The following is a 26,366-nucleotide window of genomic DNA, read 5'->3' as shown; positions in this document are numbered from 1 at the left end:
ATAGTAAAATGTGTGAAACTATAATCCTTGAACACTTCAGCCTGTTATTCCGTTTCATAACTACACAATACGTTAGAAGTTTGCACATTTCAAGACTACCTGTACATGTAGTTCATCAATTCACTAGGAATGCTTGATATCACTCACAACAACTTGATATTAATCTAAAAAAATCAGCAAGCTTTTCAAAACCAAAGACAAAGTCCAAAGATTAGCATTCTTAATCACAACCATCTACAAGTAAGGCTTGTTTACAATCTTCCTATTGACTTAGGCCTTCTCAGATTTTTACAAATACACATGTTATCTAATCTTTATAAGCAAGAACTCTATTACCCCTATGTGAATTGTATAAAACCTGTACTGGAGGCATGTTGTTATGAAATTGGGATTTTAGGGCATGATTTGTTTCAATTCCCATACTACTTTGCACGAATAGAGTATTAAGTCCTGCAGTGTAAAGTGATATTAAAGGGATGTATATATTTAATGGTAGAAACTAAAAGATATGAAGTGGTTAGTTTAACATGTACATATAGATGCAGGAATGACAGGTATTTTATAGTTCATGCATAGAGAAAGTTTAAAATGCACATGGAAAAATCTTTAACTATTTAGACCTTTCTACAACTTGACTTTTGATAAAAGCTTTACTGTTCTGATAACCCTGGCATTAATATAACTAAAAGCAAAGTTTGCCAAGAAATTCTTCCTTCTTTCCACGCCTAAGCAAAACCATGCAAAATGTGGAGTGATAATGTCTGATGAAAAGGTTCTGAAAAGGGTGTTACAATAAAATATTTGCGATCAATTGCAAATTGATGCTGCTATATACAATTGACACATCTGATGCCGCATCTATCCTAAAATGATTGATGCAATATAAGATGCCACCATATAAGAAAACATAACATCTAATGATATTTGCTTTCAGCATGGATATAGAAGCAATCCCACTATTTGTGGCAAAATGTTATCACTTGAGTGCAATACATGTATTGCCTCATGGGGCCAACTACATGTACGTGTATATAGGATCAATGTCCAGGATTACCTACAATTGAGTACTGATTGTGATCATGTAAACATCTAGAAATCACCATCAATTTCTTAAAAACTCAAGGCTCTCACTTATACATCACTTCAAATCAACTCCTATGATAACTTCAGAATTGTCTGAAGCCATTCCACTGCGCGTCGCATGCATTAATCAGACCCAATACACTCATAGCAGCATGTTGTATATTATTTCTCAGAATTATAAATGGAAAATAAAAAGAAATGTATTAACAAAACAAAAACACCAATACATAAAACTTCTGATTCCATATTCTTTTGACTGTTTGATTCAGGGATAATCAACTTTTGTCACTCAGGAAATAGGGGGTCAACTGAACCATATTTTAAAGACAGATTCAAACCTTGAATGAGACGACCTGCTTAGGCTCAGAATTATTTTCTTCTGTAGGCGGAGATGATGATGTGAGTTGTTCTGCCTTTTTTTGTTGTGCAATCTGTTGTTTCTTCAGATCCAGGACCACTTCAAAGAGGTCTTTGAGAGTTAGTACAAGAGCATCAGCCTATAGGGTCAAGCAGGAAGAATCATATGTGATGATCACTTCAAAGAGATATGAGGATCAGCATTGTTGTGATATATCCAAGATCTATATTGTTACTACGAGCAAGATGTGATGCGGCGCGAACGAATACTATGAGAGCAATAAACATCATGGCTACTACTTCCTAAGACTGATTGTACTCTATTTATTATGTCTTCGAGCTCTAAACAAGTCTGGATCATCCCTATACAATGAGGACATAATACTTCATGGTGGCAGCAGTGGGATGTATTAGCCAATTATACATGTAAGGTCAAGAAGTGAAGACCACTTTAACGAGAATATTGATGGTCATACCGTAAGGTTAAAGATCAATATGGGTCAGAATGGTCAGTATGGGAACGTCTTGCAAGGATGAAAAAGAGAACATTGATAAAACTTTAATAACAAGAACACACAATTCATCATTTGCAAAGTGCATTTTACATATCAAATTCAACTTGGGGAAAATGTCTGGTCCAGGGTCTGACTATAAACTGAAATAGCATTGCAAACATTATCTTATCATTAATTTCAATTTAAAGGGGAAGTTTGTTGCAAAAATACCAAGAATTTTTTTTTTAAATATTGGTGAAAGTTTGAGAAAAATCCATTAAAGACTCAAAAAGTTATTAGAATTAGAATTTTTGATTTGTGATGACATACATGCATACAAGCAGCTTTGCAATATGTTATATACTATAAAATGCATATATTTCAATTTCTTAATGGTTTATGACTGACATAAATTGTTTGTTGATATTCTGAAGTAACAATTAAAAAAAAACATAGCCTTATTGTTCTTTTATAAAATGGCATTTCATTGAATTCTTACTCCATGATATTTGAGGAATTTGTGTGCACATGATGTCGCATAAAAAAATGAAAGTCCTTTAACTTTTGAAGAATTCTGTTTCAATTTCTGATGGACTTCCCTAATATCATCAAAATTTTGTATTATGTCTGCTATTTTTACAATAAACCACCTTTGTCAGGGTGATCTTCCCCTTTGAATTTCAAATTAATTGGCCGACTTTTGTTTACAATTTATGTAAATGACATTTATGACACATCTCGCATACTATAATATACATTATTTGTACATGTAGATGACACCAGTGTGTTTTTGAGTGATTATAATATCACAAATTTGATTCTTAATTTTTTTTAAAATGAAATCAATAAAATAAATACATGGGTGATCTCCGATAGATATATAAAACTAATTACATAATTTTTTCAAACAAGTTCATTGATTATTTATGATTAAGGTGTTTCTATGAATGATAACATTATTAATAGATGTACTTCTTTCACATATACTGAACACATGGATGCCATCTGCATGACTTTTGGGAAAGTATCTAGGTATCCTAAACAAGTTAAATTTCTTTAAAAAATTTTTTTAACATGATATATAATTCTATAATTTCACCGTATTTTTTATATTGTAACATTGCCTAGAGTTCCTGTACTACATATTCCATGTTTATACCAGCTACAAACAAAAAGAGCAGTGAGTACCATTACACATGCGAATTTTCTTGCCCATACCAAGCCGCTCTTTAGTCAGTTATAAAATTTGTTGAATGTATCATATGATTTTTCTGATTATGAAATTGCAATTTTTATGTATTCATATTACAATGGCTATGTGCCAAAGAATGTCTCAAAAATATTTGGCTGTAATGCTAATGCTCATTCTCATAATACGCGAGGATCTAATGTAATGCGCACCTCTTTCACAAAGATCTGTATTTTTTACAAAGGTCCAATTATCTGGAACAAATTACCACTTTCTGTTAAATCTAGTCCATCATGTGTTTAAAATGAGAAATAAAACCCAACTTCTTAGTAAATATTCTAATGATGTTTGATCAGGTTTCTTTTCCACTTGTTTTTGTAGTATATGTACAAAATATATTTTTGTATGTATTCAGTTTCCAGTTTTTTGTAAGGAGTCAGCACTCATCAGGCTTTGCCTTTCTAGTTGCCTCCAAATACTTAATCATTGCATTATTTAAAAAATTTTCCCATGTATTGTATGTTTACTTTGAATGTATCTTTTTTGTTCTGTCTTTTTTTATGATGAATTGAAAATCAAATTAAATCAATCAACAAGGAAGTCTACCCTTGTACACATTCCTTGAATAAAAATCCCAAATTCCCATTAGCTTGGAGATCCAAGGTTTCATTTTTGATACCCAGTTTGATGGTTGCTTAGTGTCTCTTTTGAAATGTTATCACTGTTGATCGCCTTCACATAGTCTATCTGGAGGAATCTATAAAACACTATGTAATTCAAGGAAAACGCACTATACTAAGATACTCATTGATGTTTTCTTCTAGTCTGCTCCAGTCTACTGCCAGCAGTGTCATGTGTGTACAATGCAAGTAAAACTTGCAGTTTATGAATTCACTGAAGCTTTATAGTAAAGGCTAAGAATTGGATTAGAATGTTTACCTGTTTTTCTGTTTTGATTCCATAGAATTTGTGATTTCCTTGCTCTCCATAGACATAACCAAATGCTCTGGGATCTGTTGGATCTCTTGATATGAAGGATATTCTATGGACTTCATGTTGGTGTAATACTTCCTGTTAAGTTAGAACAACAAAATCTTAAAATATAAATAAAAATAAACATATCAATGCAATGTGTTTAGACACAAATATTTCCTGTAGAATACTATCTGAGCCTTTATTGTAAATAATTGTTTCAAAAACTTGCTTCATATGATTTGCTTTCAATATAAAATCAAGAATATTGTTGATAAGCTCATACAACCCATCATATGTGTTCATTGTTGATGACAATAAGTGTGATATATTACATACATATTTTGCTTTTTTTCAATTGTATTTTCGCTGATGATGGTTGAAATACTTTAGATATGTTGAATAGAAAAAAATACAGGAGAAAATTGCTTTTAGAAAAAAAACAGTAAAACAGAGTTTTAGCTACTAGTTTGAGGAGATTGGGCTCTAAACATAGACTCTGCCCAATAGGTGATATAATATTTTAGTATAAAAAATTATCAAAATGGTTTGAAAAAAGTCATCTAATGGGCAAACATAAAGCATGACAAAGCTGTCAAAAATTTTAACAATTTTTTCTAAATAACAACTCCATATAAAAAGAATTAACTTTTAGAAATAACAACTCAGCATCATACAAACAAAATCTATATTTAAAAGAAAACGTTATATTATTGGTCTATAAAAATATTTGTGACATAGATACAATTATCATGAAGGTAGGGAATTTTACAATAAAAATGGGACATTGATTAAGTCGATTTCACAAAAAAATAGACAAACAAATGTAAAATAGAAACAACTGACATGCTCTTACCCTTGTTTTCTCATCCAGAATTCTAATACCTTCAATAGAAACATTGATTATAATTCTTGCTTTGTGTTCTCCTGATGTTTTAACTAAGTACTGGAATAGAGAGAAAGAGGAAACATATACATCATTCTATACAGTTGCGATCTTTAATTATTTTTCAATAGATAAAAAACTGCTTCAGATTTAACAATAATCTATTTCAAATAAATCTACTACTGGAGTAGAATTTCCCAATACCAGCATGTAGCGCACAGTCGGTGAGGTTGTTTTCTAAATTGAATTAAATGATGTTGTAATAGTTTCAGTATTGCCCATCCCCTCCATTTATTACTGTTTGTGACCAGGACAGTGTACAACTTAACTCATCACATCATAGTACATGTACTTTAACTTTTAACATGTTCCAACCACACACAAGTACATACAGGTGAGTGCAATCAAATCAAATCTTTTGGGACCATATAAAATAAAACATCGTCCAATGTTTTATTTTGATTTATGTCACCCTTTTCATTTATTTTTTTATTTCATCTTTGTTTTGTGATTTTACTGCTTTTGAACTGTTTCAAATCATTTCCAATTACCTGTAAATATTGTGATTATATTTGATTTTGAATACCAATAAAACACATAAATGTAATTAAAAAAAAAATCTGTTTGATTGTTAATTTGATAAACTGGATCCTATTTAATAAAGACTTGTCATAATATACTCAAGTTCTATAAAGAACTTTGGTATCAGCTGATCAAAGCAAATGATTGCAGTAGCTTTGAATTGTTATTTGTTATTATAACAAGTTTTATGGGTCCCTGGTCTGAAAAATTGCTTCTAATTTGGAGATTACTCAAGAAAAGGTCAAATTATGCAGATTCAACTGAAGCTGAAACAAGGACATTGACACAATAACATTGATGACATGATTTATACCTTTAATTTGATCATAGCATCCATACACATCTTATCACCCCTAGCCTCTCCTACAGGTTCTATTCCTATCATCTTAGATTTGAAATCTATTCCTGGAAGCATGAAACGATCCTCTCGGGCCTCACCAAAATCTGAAAATACAGTATGTAAACAAATAATTAAGAACAGAAAATTGAATATTAAAAAAAGGCAATGGCCAGATTGTGCCTCGTCCACCTGTGTCTACATATTGAGTGAAAGCTAAAATATTTATTTCTGAAGTGAACACAAACAGATGACTATGTTGATCAGTCAACTGGTTCAGTATTTGTGCCATTCAGTGCAATAGATTAAAAATAGATATGTAGATATAAATGTCTATTATCATTATTAAGATTAAAACATAAAATCATGGAAAGTTACCATTACTATACATGTATATTGGCCGGGGGGGGGGAGGGCACTCAGTATATAATGCATAGTGGGTAAGTGCCACAGAGGGGACCCCCATTTTTACACTCAAATTTCCGTTCCAAGGCGTAGCATTTTTGTCTTATCGAGAAGAACAAAGAAAGCCGCTCCAAGGCATAGCATTTTCTTCTTATGAAGAAAAAAGAAGAAAGAAATCCGTTCCAAAGCTTCGCATATTTTTCGTTACGCCGTTCCGATCGCATTGATCTGCTAGTATGAGCTGCAATTTTGGTGAAAAGCGGCCGCAGAGCGCTGTCCTACCATCGCCTCAGCTCCCCGCCAGCGCACCCGGCAGAGGCCGCGCTAGCTGCATCATGCAAGCATGACCGTTCCATACGCATACGCACTCACACGCTGGCGATCCGTTCCAATGACCCCCGTTTTCACAAACATTTTTAGTTCTGAAGCCCATTCCGAGGACCCTCCTTTTTACAATAAGCCCGCTCCAAGGCCCCACCATTTTTTTGGTCGAGTGCCCCCCCCCCCGGGTATATTGTAGGGCACCTTTACTCTGGTTTTCAGAGAATACTGTTATCACATACATGTACATACCAAACTCTTCCTTCTGAAATGTGTTCCTATAGTATAAAAGTTGTTAAAATAATGGTAACTTTCCATGATTGTATGTTTAATCTTAATAATAATAATAATAATAGACATTTACATGTACATCTATTATATCTATTTCTAATCTATTCCACTGAATGGCACAAATACTGAACCATACATGTTACACGATCCAGATGAAAGGAGTTTTTTAATGCAGTGAACAAGTAGGCCTATTGGGTACCAGTCGACTGATCAAGAGTCAACATAGTCGTCTGTCTATGTTCACTTCAGAAATAAATATTTTCGCTTTCACTCAACGTGTACTAGCACATGAAAGAGCATAATAGCGAGTGGGCCATGACATGCTCACATGCACATAGAGTCTGCGCAATAACATCATCTTGAAGTACCAATCGTCTACTTATGAGACCTGTACAATTCTAAAACTCCCTAAAAATAGCAGGGTAGACAACAACATTATTCTGATGAAGACGCCCCTTTTTTGTAAGTACTCTGTCTTGGACCACATGATCCTCCAAACAATGCAAATCTCTGGGTAATAAATCTTAGCAGTGAGAGAGTGTTCAGGCCGAGAGCGAAAAAGAAGGTTCATTATGTATCTACATGGATCTTCCACACTAGATGGTATCTTCCTGAAATCTGAACCTATACCAGCTCAGAGGGCATAAAAAAAGAACACACAAAACCCCGCTCTCAATACCATCCTTACACTAGTTTACTGGAGACAGGTTCAGGAAACCAGCTAGGAAAACTATGTGTTTACGGTCCAATTTGCAAGGGTATAAAAAGGCTAAAATACTTTTTGCCCCAACACTACGCATTTAGGGTCCAATTTGAGCAAGGTGTGTGGGGTGGTACTAAACCCAATTGAAAGTAAAGGTAAAGCCAACGTCCCGTGACCACATCCATGACATAACAATTCAGATATTGCTGTACTTGATTAGGGGGTCAATTCAGGGAATACTTGTCAAGAGTATCGTTTTGTTTCGTCAATGGAAGCCCCCCCCCCCCCCCCCGGACTGCAGCACAGACATTCTGCAAGGATCGCTTTCTGAAGAACATGGTGTCCTCACCTACATGTACATGTATGCTTTTAACAAGGCAAAGTTTTATTGAGTCAAAGCGGTCTTGAAAACCACATCGCAAAGTAGTTTCCAAACTGGTTTGGAAAATCACTTCCAAGACCACTTTGAGCCTTTCCATTACTGTTATTCCACTAAACTGGTTTCTACTAAAATTACATGTAGTTTAGGACTGTAATCAGAACAGGGTCATAGTATGCAAATTAATAGGTAGAACATACTGTACACTACAAAAGTGTGCAACACTTTTAATCCATACATGTACATGTATGTTAGCTTGGCAAGCTTGAAGAAGATGGCCACCTCCACAGTCACCCCCCCCCCCCAAAAAAAAAGAATAAAAGAAAGAATAAAAACAAATATTACAATGAAATACTATTTCAAAAATCATATCTGAATAAATAATAACTGTAAAGTTCAAATAACACTATGTACATGTTAGTTGCACTATTATACCTGAAATATAAATTCAAAATATATTTATTCAAATATAAAGTAGATGACATACAATTGGCCTTTGTCCATTCCCATCAAGTTATGATTTCAAACTGATACCCTTTTCATAAACCTATCCTCCAATTAGCCGCCTAAGAGTAATGCGGATAATTCAATAAAAATTGCGTTCATAAACTCCGAAAATAAGCTGCATTATTTTTACGAGCGCCCGTCCTGAAAAAGGCGGATAATCGCCATGACAACTGGACACGCCCCCTCCGATGCGGTTGTGTTGGAAAAGGGTGACCTTGTGACCGCACCATGGCAATTATCCGCATTATTTGGAAATGCGTTCATAAAGTCAAAATCTTATCCAGATGCCGCTATTATGCGGATAATAGCAGCATCAGAGTAATGCGGATAACTCTTGTCCTCCTCCAATTTTACGACCAAATTATGCTGCTATTAGCCGCCTAATTCATTTTAATTGGGTTTATGAAAGGGGTATGAATGTTTCATTTTAATGTTTTATCATTGTAGCCCTTTACATGTAGGTCTGCATCTGCACATGAATCTGTGCTTGTCTTTTTATAATCATACAGCCCTGGAATAAAATGAATTGGTGTTTAGCAATGTATTAAAATGCAAGTGAATCATAAATTGGTTTATACTGCTAAAGGTAGGCAATTACCATAAACAAGTGGAACCCCTCTGGCAGTCTCGCCTGCATTATACAATTAAAAATAGCAACAGTGCCAACTTAAGCATTTAATTTTCTAATTTTACTTGGTTAACAATTCATTTTGCGATGTAAATACCAAGAGACTCTCCCTAGTTTTAATAAAACAATTTAATTACTATCTTTTATCTTATAAAAAGTTACTGAAGATATTATTGTAAAAAAGAAAAACAAACTCAATAAACAATTTAAAATGGCAAAACATAAACAAGTATTTTTCCATTGCATAAATTGTAACCACTGGAGATTAATATTTTGTGTTATCCTTTTTTGTGACTTTGTTTTATCTTCTTTTCATGTTGTAGTGGTGCTTTCGGTCATGTTAATACATGAAAATGTCAATTTTTTGGGATGCACTATACCACGGCGATGCCATCAGGTCGACACTGGACCGTTGGGTATTACCGTACCCCCTTTATTCGGTTAATGGATCGTCCTGTCGGCAGCGCTAGGGTACAATTTTCTTGTAAATTAATTATTTCTAGTATAATTAAGAACTGTATACAATGTTCTTTTTTATTGAAGTGCAACAATATGTATTGTATATTTTGATTATTTTTATGATGAATAAAAACTGCAAAGATATTTAAAAAAAACAAAAAAACAGTGCCAACTTTGAAAAAGCTATTGAATAATTATTCACAAAAGAAAACATTCATACGAAAATAAGATAATACATGTATGTCCATTGACCCAAAATGACCTTTAATCATGATCATGTGACCTACATGTAAGATGTGTGCAAAACAATGATTCATTATTGATTACCCTTTTGTCTATGATTCATGAACTACATGTAGATCCATAATTTTTTTTAATTTATGATGCCAATTCAATAAATACCCAAACATGACCAAAGCTCATTGACCCTAAATGACCTTTAACCTTGGTTATGGGACCTGAATCTCGGACCAGATGTTCAGTTATATTTTATTACTCTTAGATATCTACTAAGTAAAATGAACTAGATCCATGTACTTTCTAAGTTATGATGACATTTCAAAAACTTAACCTTAGGTTAAAGATTTGATATTGATTACCCCAACATGGCCAAAGTTCATTGACTCTAAATGACCTTTGATGTTGGTCATGTGACCTGAAACTCACACAGGATGTTCAGTGATACTTGATTACTCTTACATGTATGTACAAGCTATATTAACTAGCTGAAGCTTCATAAAAAACATTAAAGTTACGATGGAAATTCAACAAATACCCCGAATATGCCCAAAGTTCATTTACCCTAAATGACCTTTAACCTTTAATCGTCATGTGACCTGAAACCTCGGGCAGGATGTCCAGTAATACTTCATCCCCCTTATGTGTAAGTTTCATGAACTAGGTCCATATACTTTCTAAGTTATGATGACATTACAACAAGTGGAATGCCTCTGGCCGTCTCACCTGCATCACGCGGTTCAATATAGCAGCAGTGCTGACTTTGAATACTACTCTAACTCGCACAAGATGTTCAGTGATACATGGTTACTCTTATGTCCACTTTTTATGAACGAGACCAATAAACTTACAGAGATATGATGGTTATTCAAAAAAAAAACCTAACATGGCCAAAGTTCATTGACCATACATGACCTTTGACCTTGATCATGTGACCTGAAACTCGCACAGGATGTTCAGTGATACTTGATTACTCTTATGTACAAGTTTCATGAATCATATCCATAAACTTTCAAAGTTATGATGGGAATTCAACAGATATCCCCAATTCGGCCAAAGTTCATTGACCTTTGACCTTGGTCATGTGACCTGAAACGCGCACAGGATGTTCAGTGATATTTGATTACTCATATGTCCAAGTTTAATGAACTAGACTAATAAACTTTCAAAGTTATGATGGTAATTCAACAGATACCCCCGATTCGGCCAAAGTTCATTGACCCTAAATGACCTTTGACCTTAATCATGAGACCTGAAACTTGCACAAAATATTCAGTGATGCTTGATTACTATTATGTCCAAGTTTCATGAATCATATCCATAAACTTTCAAAGTTATGATGGGAATTCAACAGATATCCCCAATTCGGCCAAAGTTCATTGACCCTAAATGACCTTTGACCTTGGTCATGTGACGTGAAACTCATGCAGGATATTCAGTGATACTTGATTAACCTTATGTCCAAGTTTCATGAACTAGGTCCATATATTTTCCAAGTTATGATGACATTTCAAAAACTTAACCTCAGGTTAAGATTTCGATGTTGATTCCTCCAACATGGTCTAAGTTCATTGACCCTAAATGACCTTTGACCTTGGTCAAGTGACATGAAACTTTAATAGGATGTTCAGTAATACTTGATTAACCTTATGGCCAAGTTTCATGAACTAGGTCCATATACTTTCTAAGTTATGATGTCATTTCAAAAACTTAACCTCAGGTTAAGATTTGATGTTGACGCCGCCGCCGCCGTCGCCGCCGCCGTCGGAAAAGCGGCGCCTATAGTCTCACTCTGCTTCGCAGGTGAGACAAAAACTTAACCTTAGGTAAAGATTTCGATATTGATTCCCCAACATGGTCTAGGTTCATTGACCCTAAATGATGTTTGACCTTGGTTATGTAACCTGAAACCAAGGCAAGATGTTCAGTAATACTTGAATACCCTTATGTCCAAGTTTTATAATCTAGGTCGATATACTTTCTAAGTTATGTAGGTTAAGATTTAATGTTGACACTGCCACCGTCAGAAAAGCGGCGCCTACATGTAGGCCTATAGTCTCGCTCTGCTATATAGGTGAGACAAAAAGCAGTCAGCCAAGAATATTCATCGTTCTCAAATTACAACTTTTTCAGAAATACATATACATTAGCTCAGCAATATTACAACACAAATGTCTTGTAAACAATTATTAACCAAACATAAGTATATTTGAATTTAAGAGTATCTAAGGATTTGGTGTAAACCCAACCTCATCGTCAAAGCCATCCTAATTTTCCCATTTCCCAGATTGCCAATAAAAACTGAGGCTGTTGTCTAACCTTTTGCTTGACCTCCCCAGAAAAAGAACAAATTCCTAGTAGGTCAGGGACTTTGAAAAATAACCTGGATCAAAAGAAATTTCCACTATCTGACAGAGTATCCCGATCCTGACCAAGTTTTTGTTTTCCACATAATTATCAAACCCCTTCCCCTTATCCCCTCTTATATTTTTTATTCACTCTCTGAGTCTGATTCCCATCAACTTCTCTACTACAGACTTTGATGAAAATAATCAGAGATCATACTGTACATGTATCTTTAGAACAAACCCTCTGCCTCTGGGTCATTTCTTATCATACATACTAAATTATATGAGCCTAGGTTAAGCTAAACCGAAGTTATCGCATTTACAAGGAAAAGTGAAAGGACAGACGGATGGACACCGAGCGTGATACCATAATACGTCACATCTACATGTAGGACGGGCATATTAAAATATTATTCTCGAACATTGTACCTCATTTTCAGAGTTTTGTTACATGGATCTGAAAGTAATTCAGTAATCAGTACCCTGTAATGGAGTAACCCCACCCCCCTGCCCAATGCCCCCATCCCTCCTGCTTTTAACAAAATAAAATAAAATATTTGAAAAAAAATATTGTCACTAATGGTGACATTAAACTTTATACCAGGAAATTGCAGTAAAGCCAAGAGCCTGAAGTTTAATTTTAAAGAGCATTAACGAAAAGAAAAGTAAAGTACAGGAATTTTCTTCAGACTTCTTCATTGTTGACATTCTACAATCTGATCGTTTATTCATAGAAATCATACCTCAGCTCAGATGTACATGGGGTGCGTTTATTCGACACTTTTTTACCCTAGAATCATGATTAGAATCATGATTCAAATCACGATTCTGCAGAATCACGATTGCGTTTAGTCAAAATTGAATATAATCATGATTAGAATCACAAACATGAAACACGAAAAAAGGGGCGTTTGGAAAGACGTTTCTGTAGAATCACGAACGAAAAAGGTCGTATGAACGATATCGTGATTTGAATCATGATTCTATGACGTCATTGTGTCGTGCTTCTTCCGGGTTTGACTCAAAGGCGTGCACTGTGTTTCGTGCAGGTTAATTTTCGTGTAGCAGTATTGCCAGCATTTAGGAATTATCATTCTGTGTATTGTACCTCCGTGGTTGTACTGCAGCATCATTTGTATATTTCATTGTTTTCATCAATCATTTCTTCAAGTTCCAAAGGCACAAATTGGACTGACGATGAACTCAGGGCTCTGCTTGTGCTTTGGGCTCAGCCTGAAGCACAAGCATCCCTTACCGGGATTCACAGAAATAAGACGATCCTTTCAGTGGCGCTTGCGAGGGAGGGATTTCAACGAAGATGTGGCACCGCCTGTCGGGACAAAATTAACAGAATTCGTGCCCAGTACAGGACCATCATAGACAAGAAAAATCGATTGGGAGGTGGGAGGGAGGATGATGACCCTTCTGGTTCCCAATCAAAAATAATATGAGGTACAATACACGGAATTCTGGAAGTAAAAGATTTATTTTTCGGAAGCCGAGTAAGCGTTGCACTTGCACAAACGATCGCCCGTTAGCTCCGGCGGCAGCAAAAATCTAGCAGCCGACGTGAAGTTAGAAACACGTGCGAAAATGTTGACCTATACTTCCTGGGTCAAACTGCGCACTGTGATGCGCACTGGATCGGCCCGAATTCTGGGAGAAACAGCGTTAGAAAGATGGTCGTATAAACGCTGATTCTGTCGGATCGTGATTCATGCTGCTGTTTTGAATCATGATTCAAATTGTGATTCAAATCATGATTCTGGGTCGAGGTCGCATAAACGCAGCCTTAGTAGATTGATTTTCAACTCTGCCACATGATAAACCGATTTTAATTCAAATGCAAGATTTTGTCAAGATCCATTTCTTCAAGAATCTTTAAAGCCTGTGTATAGCTTTGGTAAAGGGTCAATAATGTGATTGATAATCGAATATCATCTAATATGACAGTCTTACTGCAGCGTAGAGACCGTTAGATATTTTTCCAACTGCACTTCTCTGAGAAAATTTCAAATATTCAAATCTTGGATATATAGCGCCCTCTCTCTGCGATGCTTGTTTTAAATTAAAAAAATGGGCATTCAAGCACTTATCTTATAAATTTAGTGATTAGATATCCAAAAGTTACAGACAAAGAACATATCTTGAAAGTTTCAGCCCATTCCATGATTTGGAAGAGGATTTAATTGAAAGACAAAAACACACAGATATTTTAATTTGATCGAGTGACCCGAGTTACATTTCCATGTAAAATCGCAAAATTTATCCTGTAAAACACATTTTCATTTCATATCCTCCCCATCATAACTGTTATAGGGCATATCCATTCATATTAGCTAGCAATGAATTGGAATAGTGATAGGTGCATTTTGGTGGATTTACCAAAACTATACACAAGCTTTAAACATATCTTACTCTTTCCAAAGACAACACTTTTTTCACAAATCTGATTGAGAAATTTAAAACTTACCTAATTTTGTCTTCTTCATCATGATTTTGTGCTGTTGCTTTGGAATAATTCTAACTAACTTTGATCCGTCTTCTTAGTCTCTGAAAAGAAAGAAGAAATGTTACTCTTCTAAAAAAAATAGGAAAGTTCTGAAGTCTTGGTATGAATCAAAACAAAGGAGAGCTTATAAAATCAATGTAAAGATCATCCATTCACTTTTCTTTTTATACTTGATAAAAACATGAAAATTCAACTTTAATTGAACAAAAATGCCTCTTTAACTTCCCATCGAACAACATAAAATAAGTTTTAACCTAATTGTGATTCAAAGAAGAGCTCTTTGGTGTTTATTGTAATCTATTACCGTTTTTACACAGGATTTTCTTAGCCCCGGACTATCGCTAACCCCGTACTATCCTTAACCCCGTACTATTTTTTTTCCTTTTCACACATGCCAAATTGTTATTGCTAACCCAGGATGAGGAATGCTTGCTTTTCACACACGAAACTCGCTAACCCCGACTAGTGGTAGTTCATGCTTTAAATACATTTGTCGCTCATTTGTAGTACAGGTACTTCACTCGTCCACTTTTTACACACGCTAGAATTTCCTTAACCCCGTACTATAGGTGGGGCTAAATTGCCATTTAGCCCCACCTATAGTACGGGTGAAGGTTAGCCCACTTTCGTTTTACACTAGCGATCTTAACCCCGTACTATCGCTCTTAGCACCGCAATTGCTGGGATAACCCTGCTTTTTTGCAGGGCCAAATAATCCTGTACTAAGGTGGGGTTAGCCCACTTTGCAAAAATGCTGTGTAAAAAGAAAGTGGGCTAAGCTTAACCCCGTACTATAGGTGGGGCTAAATGGCAATTTAGCCCCACCTATAGTACGGGGTTAAAGGGGAAGTTCACCCTGACAAAAAGTTCATTGTAAAAATAGCAGAAAAAATAATAAAAAATATTGCCGAAGGTTTGAGAAAAATTCATCAAATAATTAAAAAGTTATTAGAATTTCAATTATTTGATTTGTGACGTCATATGCGAGCAGCATTCCTACATAGCGAATGGTAAAAAATCAATGAAATGTCGTTTTCTCAGAAAATTGAAAATGGTTTTCACTGTAACTTTTGTATATCAATAGACAAATCTTTTCACACCCGATCATGAAAAGAAAATAAAATTAAGTCATCAGGAACCATACAAAATTTGAATTTCATACATTTTATATTACATAACACATGGGGCAGCTGCTCGTTTATGACGTCACAAATCCAGAATTTTAAACTCTAATAACTTTCTTACTCTTTAACGGATTTTCCTCAAACCTTCACCAATAATTTTTACTATTTTTTCTGCTATTTTTATAACAAAGTTTTCTTCAGGGTGAACTTCCCCTTTAAGGAAATTTTAGTGTGTGTAAAAAGGGTATATGAAAATGAAAAAAAGTAATTTCACATGCAAAAACTAGCGAGAAAGAAAAAATATAAAAATTGTGAGAGGGATATCATTTAATAGTTCTCTCATTTGCACATTGTTGTGTCTCATAGTTTATTACCGATAGCTTTGTCGGCATTTAGCCAAAAATAAAAAAAGCTACAAATGTATGGTAAAAAAACATTGTAAAAGATTTCAAAGAAAGTTAAGTAAACAAAGATATACAGTACATGTATATAAAAAATTATAATTATACAACAACAAAATCATACAATGACAATTATTTGAGCCCCCCCCCCCCCCCCCCCGATGCCCTAACTGCAAAAAGGACAAGTGTAATGTGACAACTTTTTGCAATATTATTTAATCAATTTTTTGAAAGTGAAAGACTTTGTATTTAAAACGTATAAGGCTAAAGGTATAGTAATAGAGTACATCAAAATTATAAAATAAGTTTTTTATAAGGTGAAATTTTGCATTTTACATGTAGGGGAGATCAGGGTTAGTTGGAACGCGGGGTATTAGTTGAAACATTGTAATATTCTTTAACGCCTGTAAAATAAATTTATGCAATACTGCCTTAAAATTATTGCTATCAATAATATCCTGTACAAGTAATTCTCGTCAATTCGCATCAATATGTACAAGAATATTAAAGTTTTGAAACAATATATTCACTCATTTCATTTTGAAGTTGATTTCTTAGCACAAATTGTTGCCTATTTTTAATCTTAACAGAACTTCTATACAAACTTGTCAAAGTATTTTATATTTTTTAAATAGCAAGGTGAAAAGATCAAGGTGATCCTTTTTCTTTAGGTACCATTAAATTATTTGCAAAACAAATAATCAATGCTAAATTTCCAAATCATTGTATAAAATTGTTATGCCATCATCTTGAAAGTGAACTTTACCATGTAAACAGTGCTCAATCAACCTATTGATTTTTCACTAGATACATACAGCTTATTCTTATCAAGAGCAAAACAAAGATTTAACCTACACAATCTACTGTTTATCATCATTGCGCACTAAACGTCTGGTGTTTCAGCAATTGGTGCAATTTCCAACATTAAAAAAAGTGCAACAAATGCATTGAGCTACTAGTACTGTGGCTCCATGCCGTGGTGCAAGTAAATTTGATGTACATGTAGAAAATTATAGAAACGCATTTCAGAATCGATCTTAAATGATAGTAATTTTCTTGTAAATTTTACCTGCACAAAATGAAGTATGATTCTTAATATTTTCATTGCACAAGTACAATACAAAATGACTGTTTATTTGGGCTCTATCAGCCTCTAAAAACAGTTATTTTCCAAAGTAAACAATATTCTTTTGATTATTTTCTGAACTTTATTACCACCATAAAACAATATCTGGGGACACCTCCCACTTTATGTGTATATAATAGACCAATGGTATACCAAAACACCTATGTACCTACTTGTGAGATTAATCATGGAGTACATGTAAGTCCTTGATCTACACAGTATTTAGCACTTTATTACAGAATAAAATTATTGGAATAGGTTTGTAAGAATATTAAGACAAATGAAAAGTTGAGAACATTTGGGCAGTGGCCAAATTTCTTTAGGAAAATTATGAGAATATGAAAAGCAAAATCACTAATGTTATGAAGATCCTCTCAATGACAATGCAACCAAGATGTCATAGAGGTACAACTCTCCCCCTTTGAAATAGACAAGTCTGTTTCTGCCTGAATTCTAATGAGTACTCTTTGTCCAAAGGCACAATAGTTTTATGAAAAATTTGTCCTCCAGTCTCAATGTAAAAAAAAAAAATGTACATGTATGTGTAGGTATCTGCAAAGTTTTCTCTTCGAACAATTACGTTTAAATGAAACTCCTTTATGTGACTTCAGTGGAAATATACAATGCCACATGCATAATTTTGAAAACACAAACGGACTACATGTAAATTATTCTTAACAAACATGAAACGGTAAGTAGAACTTACTTTTCATTATACACTCCCTTCACACAATGAAAACACAATCAATGCATGTATCCCAATCAAGATGAATGCAGATCATATAGCACAGATGTGTACTTGGTGATGTAAATGATAAATATAACTATGACCAAGAAGGATGACAATTACAGTGAGAGCTAAACAAAGATTATAGAGAGACTTCCAAAATGCAATGTTGCTGCTGCCTTCCTCTCACTGTCACCTATGACTCCTAGAATTTGATTCTCAACATTGATTCACTGCTGAAATAGCTGGAGAGAAATCAAACACCATCACACTGAACTCTGGTGACATCAGCAAATTAATTTCCTAGGAAACATCCAGGATCCTCCTCTCTCAAAGCTTTTTTACCAAAAGGGAAAATCATGAGCAAAACCAAATGATGCAATTCAGAAATCAAATTATAAAATGCCTTGTTGATGTCTGCTGATGTACTACTTGTACATGTAAGCCTCAAAGTCAGAAGACCCTGAGCCTGCATCCCCCCCCTTACCACGACTTTTAAAAGCTTTGATAAGGACTCAATATGTGACTCTAGGGTCCATGTAACCCAGAGGGCTCCCGGCCGCGTAGCGGTCGGGAGCCCTCTGGGTTAGGGTCCATGGTGAAACATACATGAACTGAAGAATGTACATGTATGGAGCTTTGTGGCCTAGTGGATCAGTCTTGTACAGTTCTGTGAAAAGAGGGTCGTGGGTTCAAATCCAACTATGGCATGACTTCCTTTGGCAAGAAATGTATCCACATTGTGCTGCACTCAACCCAGGTGAGGTGAATGGGAACCTGGCAGGCCACCATGCTTATACACTCATTTGTACTATCTCGATTAGATATTGGAAACGCTCTTCTTTTTAATATAACCTTACGCAATTTTAGTAAACTTCAGTATGCTCAGAAATACAACTGCCAGGTTTTTAACTAGCACGTCAAAATATCAACACATTTCACTAATTCTCCAAAAGCTACAACATTGGTTGCCAATCCAGAAGCGTATAGAGTTCTGAATAGTGGTAGAACCATCATACCACTATTCCAAACTCTTATGACTTATCCTATTTTTGATTTTGTATCACTTTATTTCAATATTCATAAAGGATCAGATGACATATAAAATAAAATGATTACATTGTAGTTTACAAACACAATTAACAAAGGAAGTAAAGCCCAGGTGGGTGTTTCATAAAGCTGTTCGTAAGATAAGAACGACTTTAAGAACGACTGGTGATCCTTTCTTTTGGTAAATGGTATACACCATAGGCGATGGTTTAGCGCGTAAGAAAGGATCACCAGTCGTTCTTAAAGTCACTCTTAACTTACGAACAGCTTTATGAAACGGCCCCCAGGTCCTGGCTTATTACTGCCAAGGCAGGACATACAATATAGAACATAATACAAGATAGAAAAGAGAACAGAATAATATATCATATACATGTATAGCGAAGGTCTTGGTTCGTAATAAATTCTTATATTCCATAGTCAAAATAAGTAAATAAATCATGTAAACAGGTAAACATATGAACAAGCGAGTTACTCTATAATTATTAATTTTATTATTATACATGAATTTGGTCTTTATATTCCTCGTCATTAATATTGTTTATTTGTATAACTGCTTTTATTGATGTTTTACTATATTATTGTTATTATTGTTAATATTATTGTTTTATTTCATTTGGTTATTATCATATTGTTTTCATTATTATTAAGTTTATTTTAAATAGTATCATCACTGTCAGAAGTACAATACTTGAATACCTTTATTATTTTCATCAACATTCTATTGGTTGGAATATATTTCTTTGAAATTTGGATCACAGTGAATCGTGTGCTCTGGGATCAACACCAGGACCACTGTTATTGAGACTTGAAGCCCATTTGGACTTTAATCTAACTACAGGGCTTGCTAGTAAGCAGAATTCTGATTTTTATAATTCCTAACATCATGCAGAAGAACTTCAAAGAAAATAATTTTTATTCTTGAAACTTTCGTAACTGTTGCAAATTACAATTCATTTTAAAAAATTTCATTGCATTGCATAGTGTACACTGAGCCTTCTCTCCCTTACATTCATGGCATAGTGGACAAAGGTTAATGCACATTTTATGACTCCATAGGGCTAGGCTATGACCAATTCTAGCTTTTCTAGTAAATGCTTTATCACTTTTAGCATTGTCAAATAGAACACAAATCACACTTCTTACCCTGGATTGAGAGACATGAATTTCAGGATGATTATTCAAGAAAGTTGTTTTCAATTTTTTAAACATATTACTGACATTTTATATGAAAACCTAAAAATACATGTATCTAATATGATATGAATAAATTCATCACAGATTCAAGGTATATTATTTGCACTACTGCCTGTAATAATAAAAATAAAAACTAGAACATGTAGGCCCTAAGTCACCCCCACCCCCTAAAAAAGAAAATAAAAAATCAATATCCATCATATTTTGAAAAAGACAAAGAAAACAACACAAGACAGCATAATGGCTAAAAGGCAAACCTTTCAAGCCAAGCCTGATGATAAGAGCCACTGAATACACATTTTTGTGTAAAAGTGAAGAAAATTGATGTTTAATACAATCATGTACATGTACATGTATAATGTGGGCGCATCGTGGTCTAGTGGTTCTGACTCTCGTCTTCCAATCACAGGGACATGGGTTCGAATCCTAGCCATGGCATTGTTTTCCTGCAGCAAGAAAATTATCCACACTGTGCTGCACTTGACCTAGGTGAGGTGAATGAGTACCCGGCATGATTAATTCCTTAAATGTATGAGTGTTAAAAGGCAGCTCTAGCTATAAAAGCCGGGGTAATAATGATAAAAAACAATTCACCTCAGAATAGATTGTTTCTAGATCTATAGATGGCGCTATACAAATGTCTATTATTATTATTATTATTATGAATGAGTGAGCAAGGGTATTGTCATTTTCAGATATTAATTCAATTCCAAATTCCCTTTTTCTAGTGTGATTGATTTCTATCATTAGTGGCAGGAACTGTTACATACCTATCCTAATACTAGTATGCAATTTTTAGAGAGGTTATTTTAATGTTCGAAATGCATGCTACAAATTGTAAGCAAAATTTGCTACAAAGAACATTGGAATGAATTCAGGAATATCATGCTTAAGCAAGCAGACATTGATATGGAAGCAGGAAAGACCTGTAGAAATTCAAAGGGGAGCAAATCGACCAACACTGAAATAGCTAGAATTGAAGGACACCTTTTGAGATTAATAAACTTTTAATCTTACTTGGATAAAATCACAAACAACCTAAAATGTTTTTGAGAGGAAAGAACTTGCTTTTGTTACTAATTATTATTATGAATGTATTGAATAGTGAATTACATGTTATCATTCAGGTGAGTCTAAATAGAAGACTACACTGTTCTGAGTGTTGCATAATGGGTAACTTATAAACCTAACCAGAATCAAGTAGTTGAGGACTTGAAAAGGGGTTTGGTTCTGCCTTCAAATATTTCAAAGAACTTTAATATCTCCAGTGAACTTTGAAACCAGACAATTTTACATTGTGTACTGCTGCAGCAATGTGTGACTTTGAAGTTTGGCAGATGAATACTACATGTAGTATACACTCTGCAAAAAAAGTTCTTGTACACTTATAAAAGTTAAAATATTCCATATAGATATTAAAGGCAAATTATTGTATGTCAACAAAGTTTCTTTTACTGACATTGCTATTTTTATTAAAAGCATTTAACCACCCATGCATGACTGTTCACATGAAAATTTCATGTCATACTGGAAGAGGAATATTGTCTGGTCATATTGACATACAATAATTTGCCTTTAATCAAATGGAATATTTTAACTTTTGTAAGTGTCTAAGAACTTTTTTGCCAAGTGTATTTTTCACAAAAGTTAGTAAATATTGTGTAGGGACTCTTCTACCAAGTTATTCAGCAAAATATATACTTGTTACAATTACATAATTTTAACATTACATGCAACATTTTTGACAATTATTTCTCCTTCATAATGTTCAATATCTGTCTATCGCATGTCTTCCACTAGAAAGCTATCATAGATCCATTTTCTTTTATTTTAACTCTTCCCACAAATGGAATAGATAAAGAAGAGAAGAATAAATGTCAACAGAAAGACAAGGACAATCAATATTGAGGTAAAGCAAGGACAGAAGCTCAAAGAGAGATTCACTGATGGATCATGGTTCAATAACTTCAATCATAGATGTACAATGTAGATGTACAAATGTAGTACAGTAAAAATTGTCCATACCTGACAGTGAATTCATGTTCTACCTTGTGAGTATATAAAAAACCTTGACAATGACTCCTCACAAATCCCCAATTTAAGGAAATACAGCAGTCATGTACACCTAATGATAATTTTTTGACCTGGATGAGTATGTCCTCTCCTCCCAAATAATTTGATGCCATACTTATAGTGCTACATGTATTATCAATAACCTCCTTATCACTAATTGCTTGTTTTTTGCCACTTAGTGATATTGATAACCTTTCTCTTGTTGTCGCTTATACCTGCTATTATGTAGGGACATGACAATGATTTTCTGCAATTGCAGAAACCAAACATAATGCACAAAAACGGCCTTTTGAAAGTGACTTTTCAAACAAAAAAATCACAGAAAACATATTTTTCCTCAAAATGCACAGAACAGCATCAGAAATTACTCCAAAATATATATTTTTTTTATAATTCAAATTTCAAACATTGCTAGAAAACTATAGAAATGTTTTAGAAATGATTTTTTTTCTAAAAAAGTGTTTAAGAAATTATAAAATTTCAAAAGTGACGGATTGTAAAACTTGAAATTCAGATGAAACATCATGGCATCATTTACTGTAGATGAAACATTGTGGCATCACTCACAGGCATCTAGCTCTCATCCCATTACAAGTTTGCACCAATCACAACAAGACTCACAACGAAAGCTGAAAATTCAATAACTTGCTCCTCCGACTACATCACCAAATGATCCAAATCAGTAATCTGAGAATTCATAATATAATTATAAAAATTTCCTGCCGATTTTGTGCTTATATTGGTGGAAAAACTGCTTACATTGTGAGATTGTTTGCACCATTGACAATCTGCTTAGTTCCTTCATGTACATGCCTGTGTGTTTGTGTGTAGATCGAAACAAATATATTTGATTGCAATAGATAATGGTAGCAAGAAAATCACTGCAGAACTTACAATTTCAGTTTACAGTAATCGATTTTATAACATTGTCTCTGCTTCATCATCTGTTGGTAATTAAATTTTGATGAAAATTCTCACCTTTCTATGTATTCATTATTTTGTTCAATATTCTGAAATAGGGAAGGGTTTGTCGGGACGCCGGAACAAAGGAGCAAAATACGGGACAATCCCGGGAAATACGGGACGTCTGGTCGCCCTGAACATAAAAGCCAACAGAAATTGAAAATGTAGCGTGATTGACGGGTACTTTATGATTTTACATACAAACATCTATGACATGGGATTCTAGTGGTCGCTATAGTAACCTTATCATCCTCACTTTATTTTTACTCTACAAATGTCTCATGCCCTGGGTATGTTTCTGACCTAGACTGAAAAATCTTCCTGTCAAATTCTGACTCTTGAGGAAAGAAAAGACTCAGCTGAGCTCAGAGACCATAGACTCGGTTTTTGCTAATCCACGGTAAAGAAAACTTAATAATGGGGCACAAAATGTGTCTAACCAAAAAATTTCTGAACTATACGACCGAAAGGCTTACATGTAACTGACCATTCACACACGTACCTGCACCTGTCGAGCAACCCAAGGATTCATTACCATCCTGCCTGCACAAGGGGAATCTACAGATAGATGCCAATGCTGTACACAGCACACAATTTAAAAAATCATTAGAATATCACTTTTGTATCCAAAAATACTAATTTCCATACAGTTGCAATTCATTTTTCATTAGTAACTTGGGGGTAATTTTTTTATTCACCCTAGCGCTCAAAAACTTGAATTTTGGGCATATTTTTGTGTACGCCCTCTATTGGTGGAAAGTAATATGGTAAGACAATTGTAGTTTTTTAATCTCTATTTTTAATTAAGAAAAATTAATTTAAAGAATCAAATTTACTTAAGAGCCAAGTTATATCATGAATAGCTGTAATGGAACCTGACAGTGTCAAAATATCAAGCATATGTCCTGAAGAAAAAGAGAAAATAAGCCAAGCATTGCCAACCTCATGTTATCTTGAGATCGGATCGGTGATTATTGGAGGGGAAGCTTAATGAGGAAACTTTGGAAAAACTTATGCAGTTCAAAATCACAAAGTATTTAATCATCAATATTCAGCTACAGTTCGAAGTACACAAAGATTCAGATATATCGGGAGACGATGAATGAAATAGTTTCGAAGTATAAGATTAAGATTCAGAGTGAAGCTAAAAATTATACTGGATCGATGGACAACTAAGTCTTGAAGTCAGTCAGTCCATATGGATGAGTGTCGGTCTAGTATTTCATGGTTGGTATTCTATATTCTCTAATAATCAAGAAGTCTTATTTCATTAGTTTTGGGGTGTAACTATTTCAGGTGGGAGTGACTGTGATCTAAACTTGATCTGATTGGTCTACAGGTAACTGTCTATCAAACTTTCTCTGGTATAAGGGGTGTGGTGATGCTCTGTGCAAGCATGGTGCAAGTGACTGGGGCTGGAGGGTTGGTCTTTTTATGGTCAAGGCTTAGCAGTTAAATTGTATTGGGGGGTTAGGAATTCTTAGACTTAGATGACATTGGGGGAGTTTGTAAACAAGTGAGGGTGAATGACTGAAAGGATAACAGGAAGTTTAATACATACTTCATAATACACCACACAGGGGGAGTAACAGAGAAAAAAAGGTCATTCTCAGAAGATCCTTGTTCCCTTTGCCAAAACACTTGTCTACCAGAGGAGCTTCTTCGATCTTCCCAGATTCGATAAGACTTTGGAACTCCCTCCCCCAAAGCACAGTTAATTGTACCTCTCTATACATCTTTAAACAAGAGGTACAAAAGACCCAGCTCTGTTAATAACGGTGGTTGTTTTTAATTATTTTACTTGCACGCTGTAGGCCTAAGACAAGTAATTTTCTATCAGATAATGACCATACACTTGCACGCAGCACTTCACCAGTACGACAATACACCAGACCACTCATTCAATGAACAAGGTTATGATATGCACCAGACGGTGGACTGTACTGTTTCCAGAAGAAGAAGTATCATAACCTTGTTCACTGAATGAGTGCTGTCGAGCGAGCTTTGCCTCATTTACAGCTCACCCGGCATGATAATCGCAGCACTCGGTCGTTTCAGATTGGACCCTCCCCTTGCTCTCTAGCTGCTCCGCCGCGACCAAGGCAAAGGGGACGTCCTCCAACCAATTTCATTCATTCATCATTCGCGATCATACCGCAAGAAAAAATCTCTGAAACACCAACAAGAATGAATTCCACATGTTCTCACTCACATTAAAAAAATGCAAACAAGAAAACGTGGCAAAATGATGTCTCTAATCATCAAAGGTATATAGACAATGATTTACTTACTCTTTCTGATATATTTGACCTCCGGTGGGCGTAATCTCGGGACCAGAACGTGCTACCATCGACATGAATCCTCCAAGTCAAAGATCAAGCAGGCCGCCTGCGCTAGCTGCTGCTGCTCAGCGGCAGCAGGCATATCGCATACACAGTACACATAAACATTAACTGAAAGAAGTCGAGAGATGGCACTCGACCACTCTCTGGCCAGCTCCTCAATTCTGGAGCTGTCATGAAGCATATCAATTTTCTCCTTGATATATCCCCTTTCCTGTCGAATGCTGATATTTTGCATTAATTGTTTATGCTATTGATCAAAAAGAAAGATATCAACGTACATGCAAATATTTTACAGAAAACATGAAAATTTTGGCATAAATTCTCACATTTTTCGAAAAATATTAACCGGACAGTCCCGAAAACGATTGCAATCGATATATAATATTTTAATCATCGTGAATTGTGTATTCATTTTAAGATTTTCACATTATCTATGCAAAAAATATAAGGCATAAGGCAAATCAATTGATTTTGGCAGCCATCTTGGATTATGCAAATTAGATGTCTTTCCCCTATTCGGATAGTTTGGGACTTTAAGTATGTTGTCCTAGGGACCTTACAGAAATGCATCATGGTGAAAAAAATTATGTTGCAATTTGTTCCAAGTTTGGTTAAATTTGGGCTAAAATGACTGGTATATCTGCTTAACCCCTTTCTTTAAGATTTTTTT

The 26,366-nt window shown here is 34.7% G+C and overlaps 1 protein-coding gene across 1 annotated transcript in view; it reads right to left on the bottom strand.

Moving 5' to 3' along the window:
• Window positions 1–25,774, bottom strand: part of LOC121424036 (disabled homolog 2-like) — a 32,950-nt gene extending 7,176 nt beyond the window's left edge. The window contains exons 1-6 of the mRNA XM_041619611.1: window positions 25,643–25,774; window positions 14,652–14,729; window positions 5,877–6,007; window positions 4,952–5,041; window positions 4,063–4,194; window positions 1,422–1,580 (exon numbers count right to left, since the gene is read on the bottom strand). Coding sequence (XP_041475545.1) covers window positions 1,422–1,580; window positions 4,063–4,194; window positions 4,952–5,041; window positions 5,877–6,007; window positions 14,652–14,673 — 534 coding nt within the window. The 5' untranslated portion in view covers window positions 14,674–14,729; window positions 25,643–25,774. The remainder of the gene's footprint in view (window positions 1–1,421; window positions 1,581–4,062; window positions 4,195–4,951; window positions 5,042–5,876; window positions 6,008–14,651; window positions 14,730–25,642) is intronic.
• Between the last annotated feature and the right edge of the window lie 592 nt (window positions 25,775–26,366).

Source organism: Lytechinus variegatus, chromosome 11 (assembly GCF_018143015.1).
Source record: "Lytechinus variegatus isolate NC3 chromosome 11, Lvar_3.0, whole genome shotgun sequence".
Taxonomy (NCBI): Eukaryota; Metazoa; Echinodermata; class Echinoidea; order Temnopleuroida; family Toxopneustidae; genus Lytechinus; species Lytechinus variegatus.
This window is presented reverse-complemented; position numbering and strand designations above follow the sequence as displayed.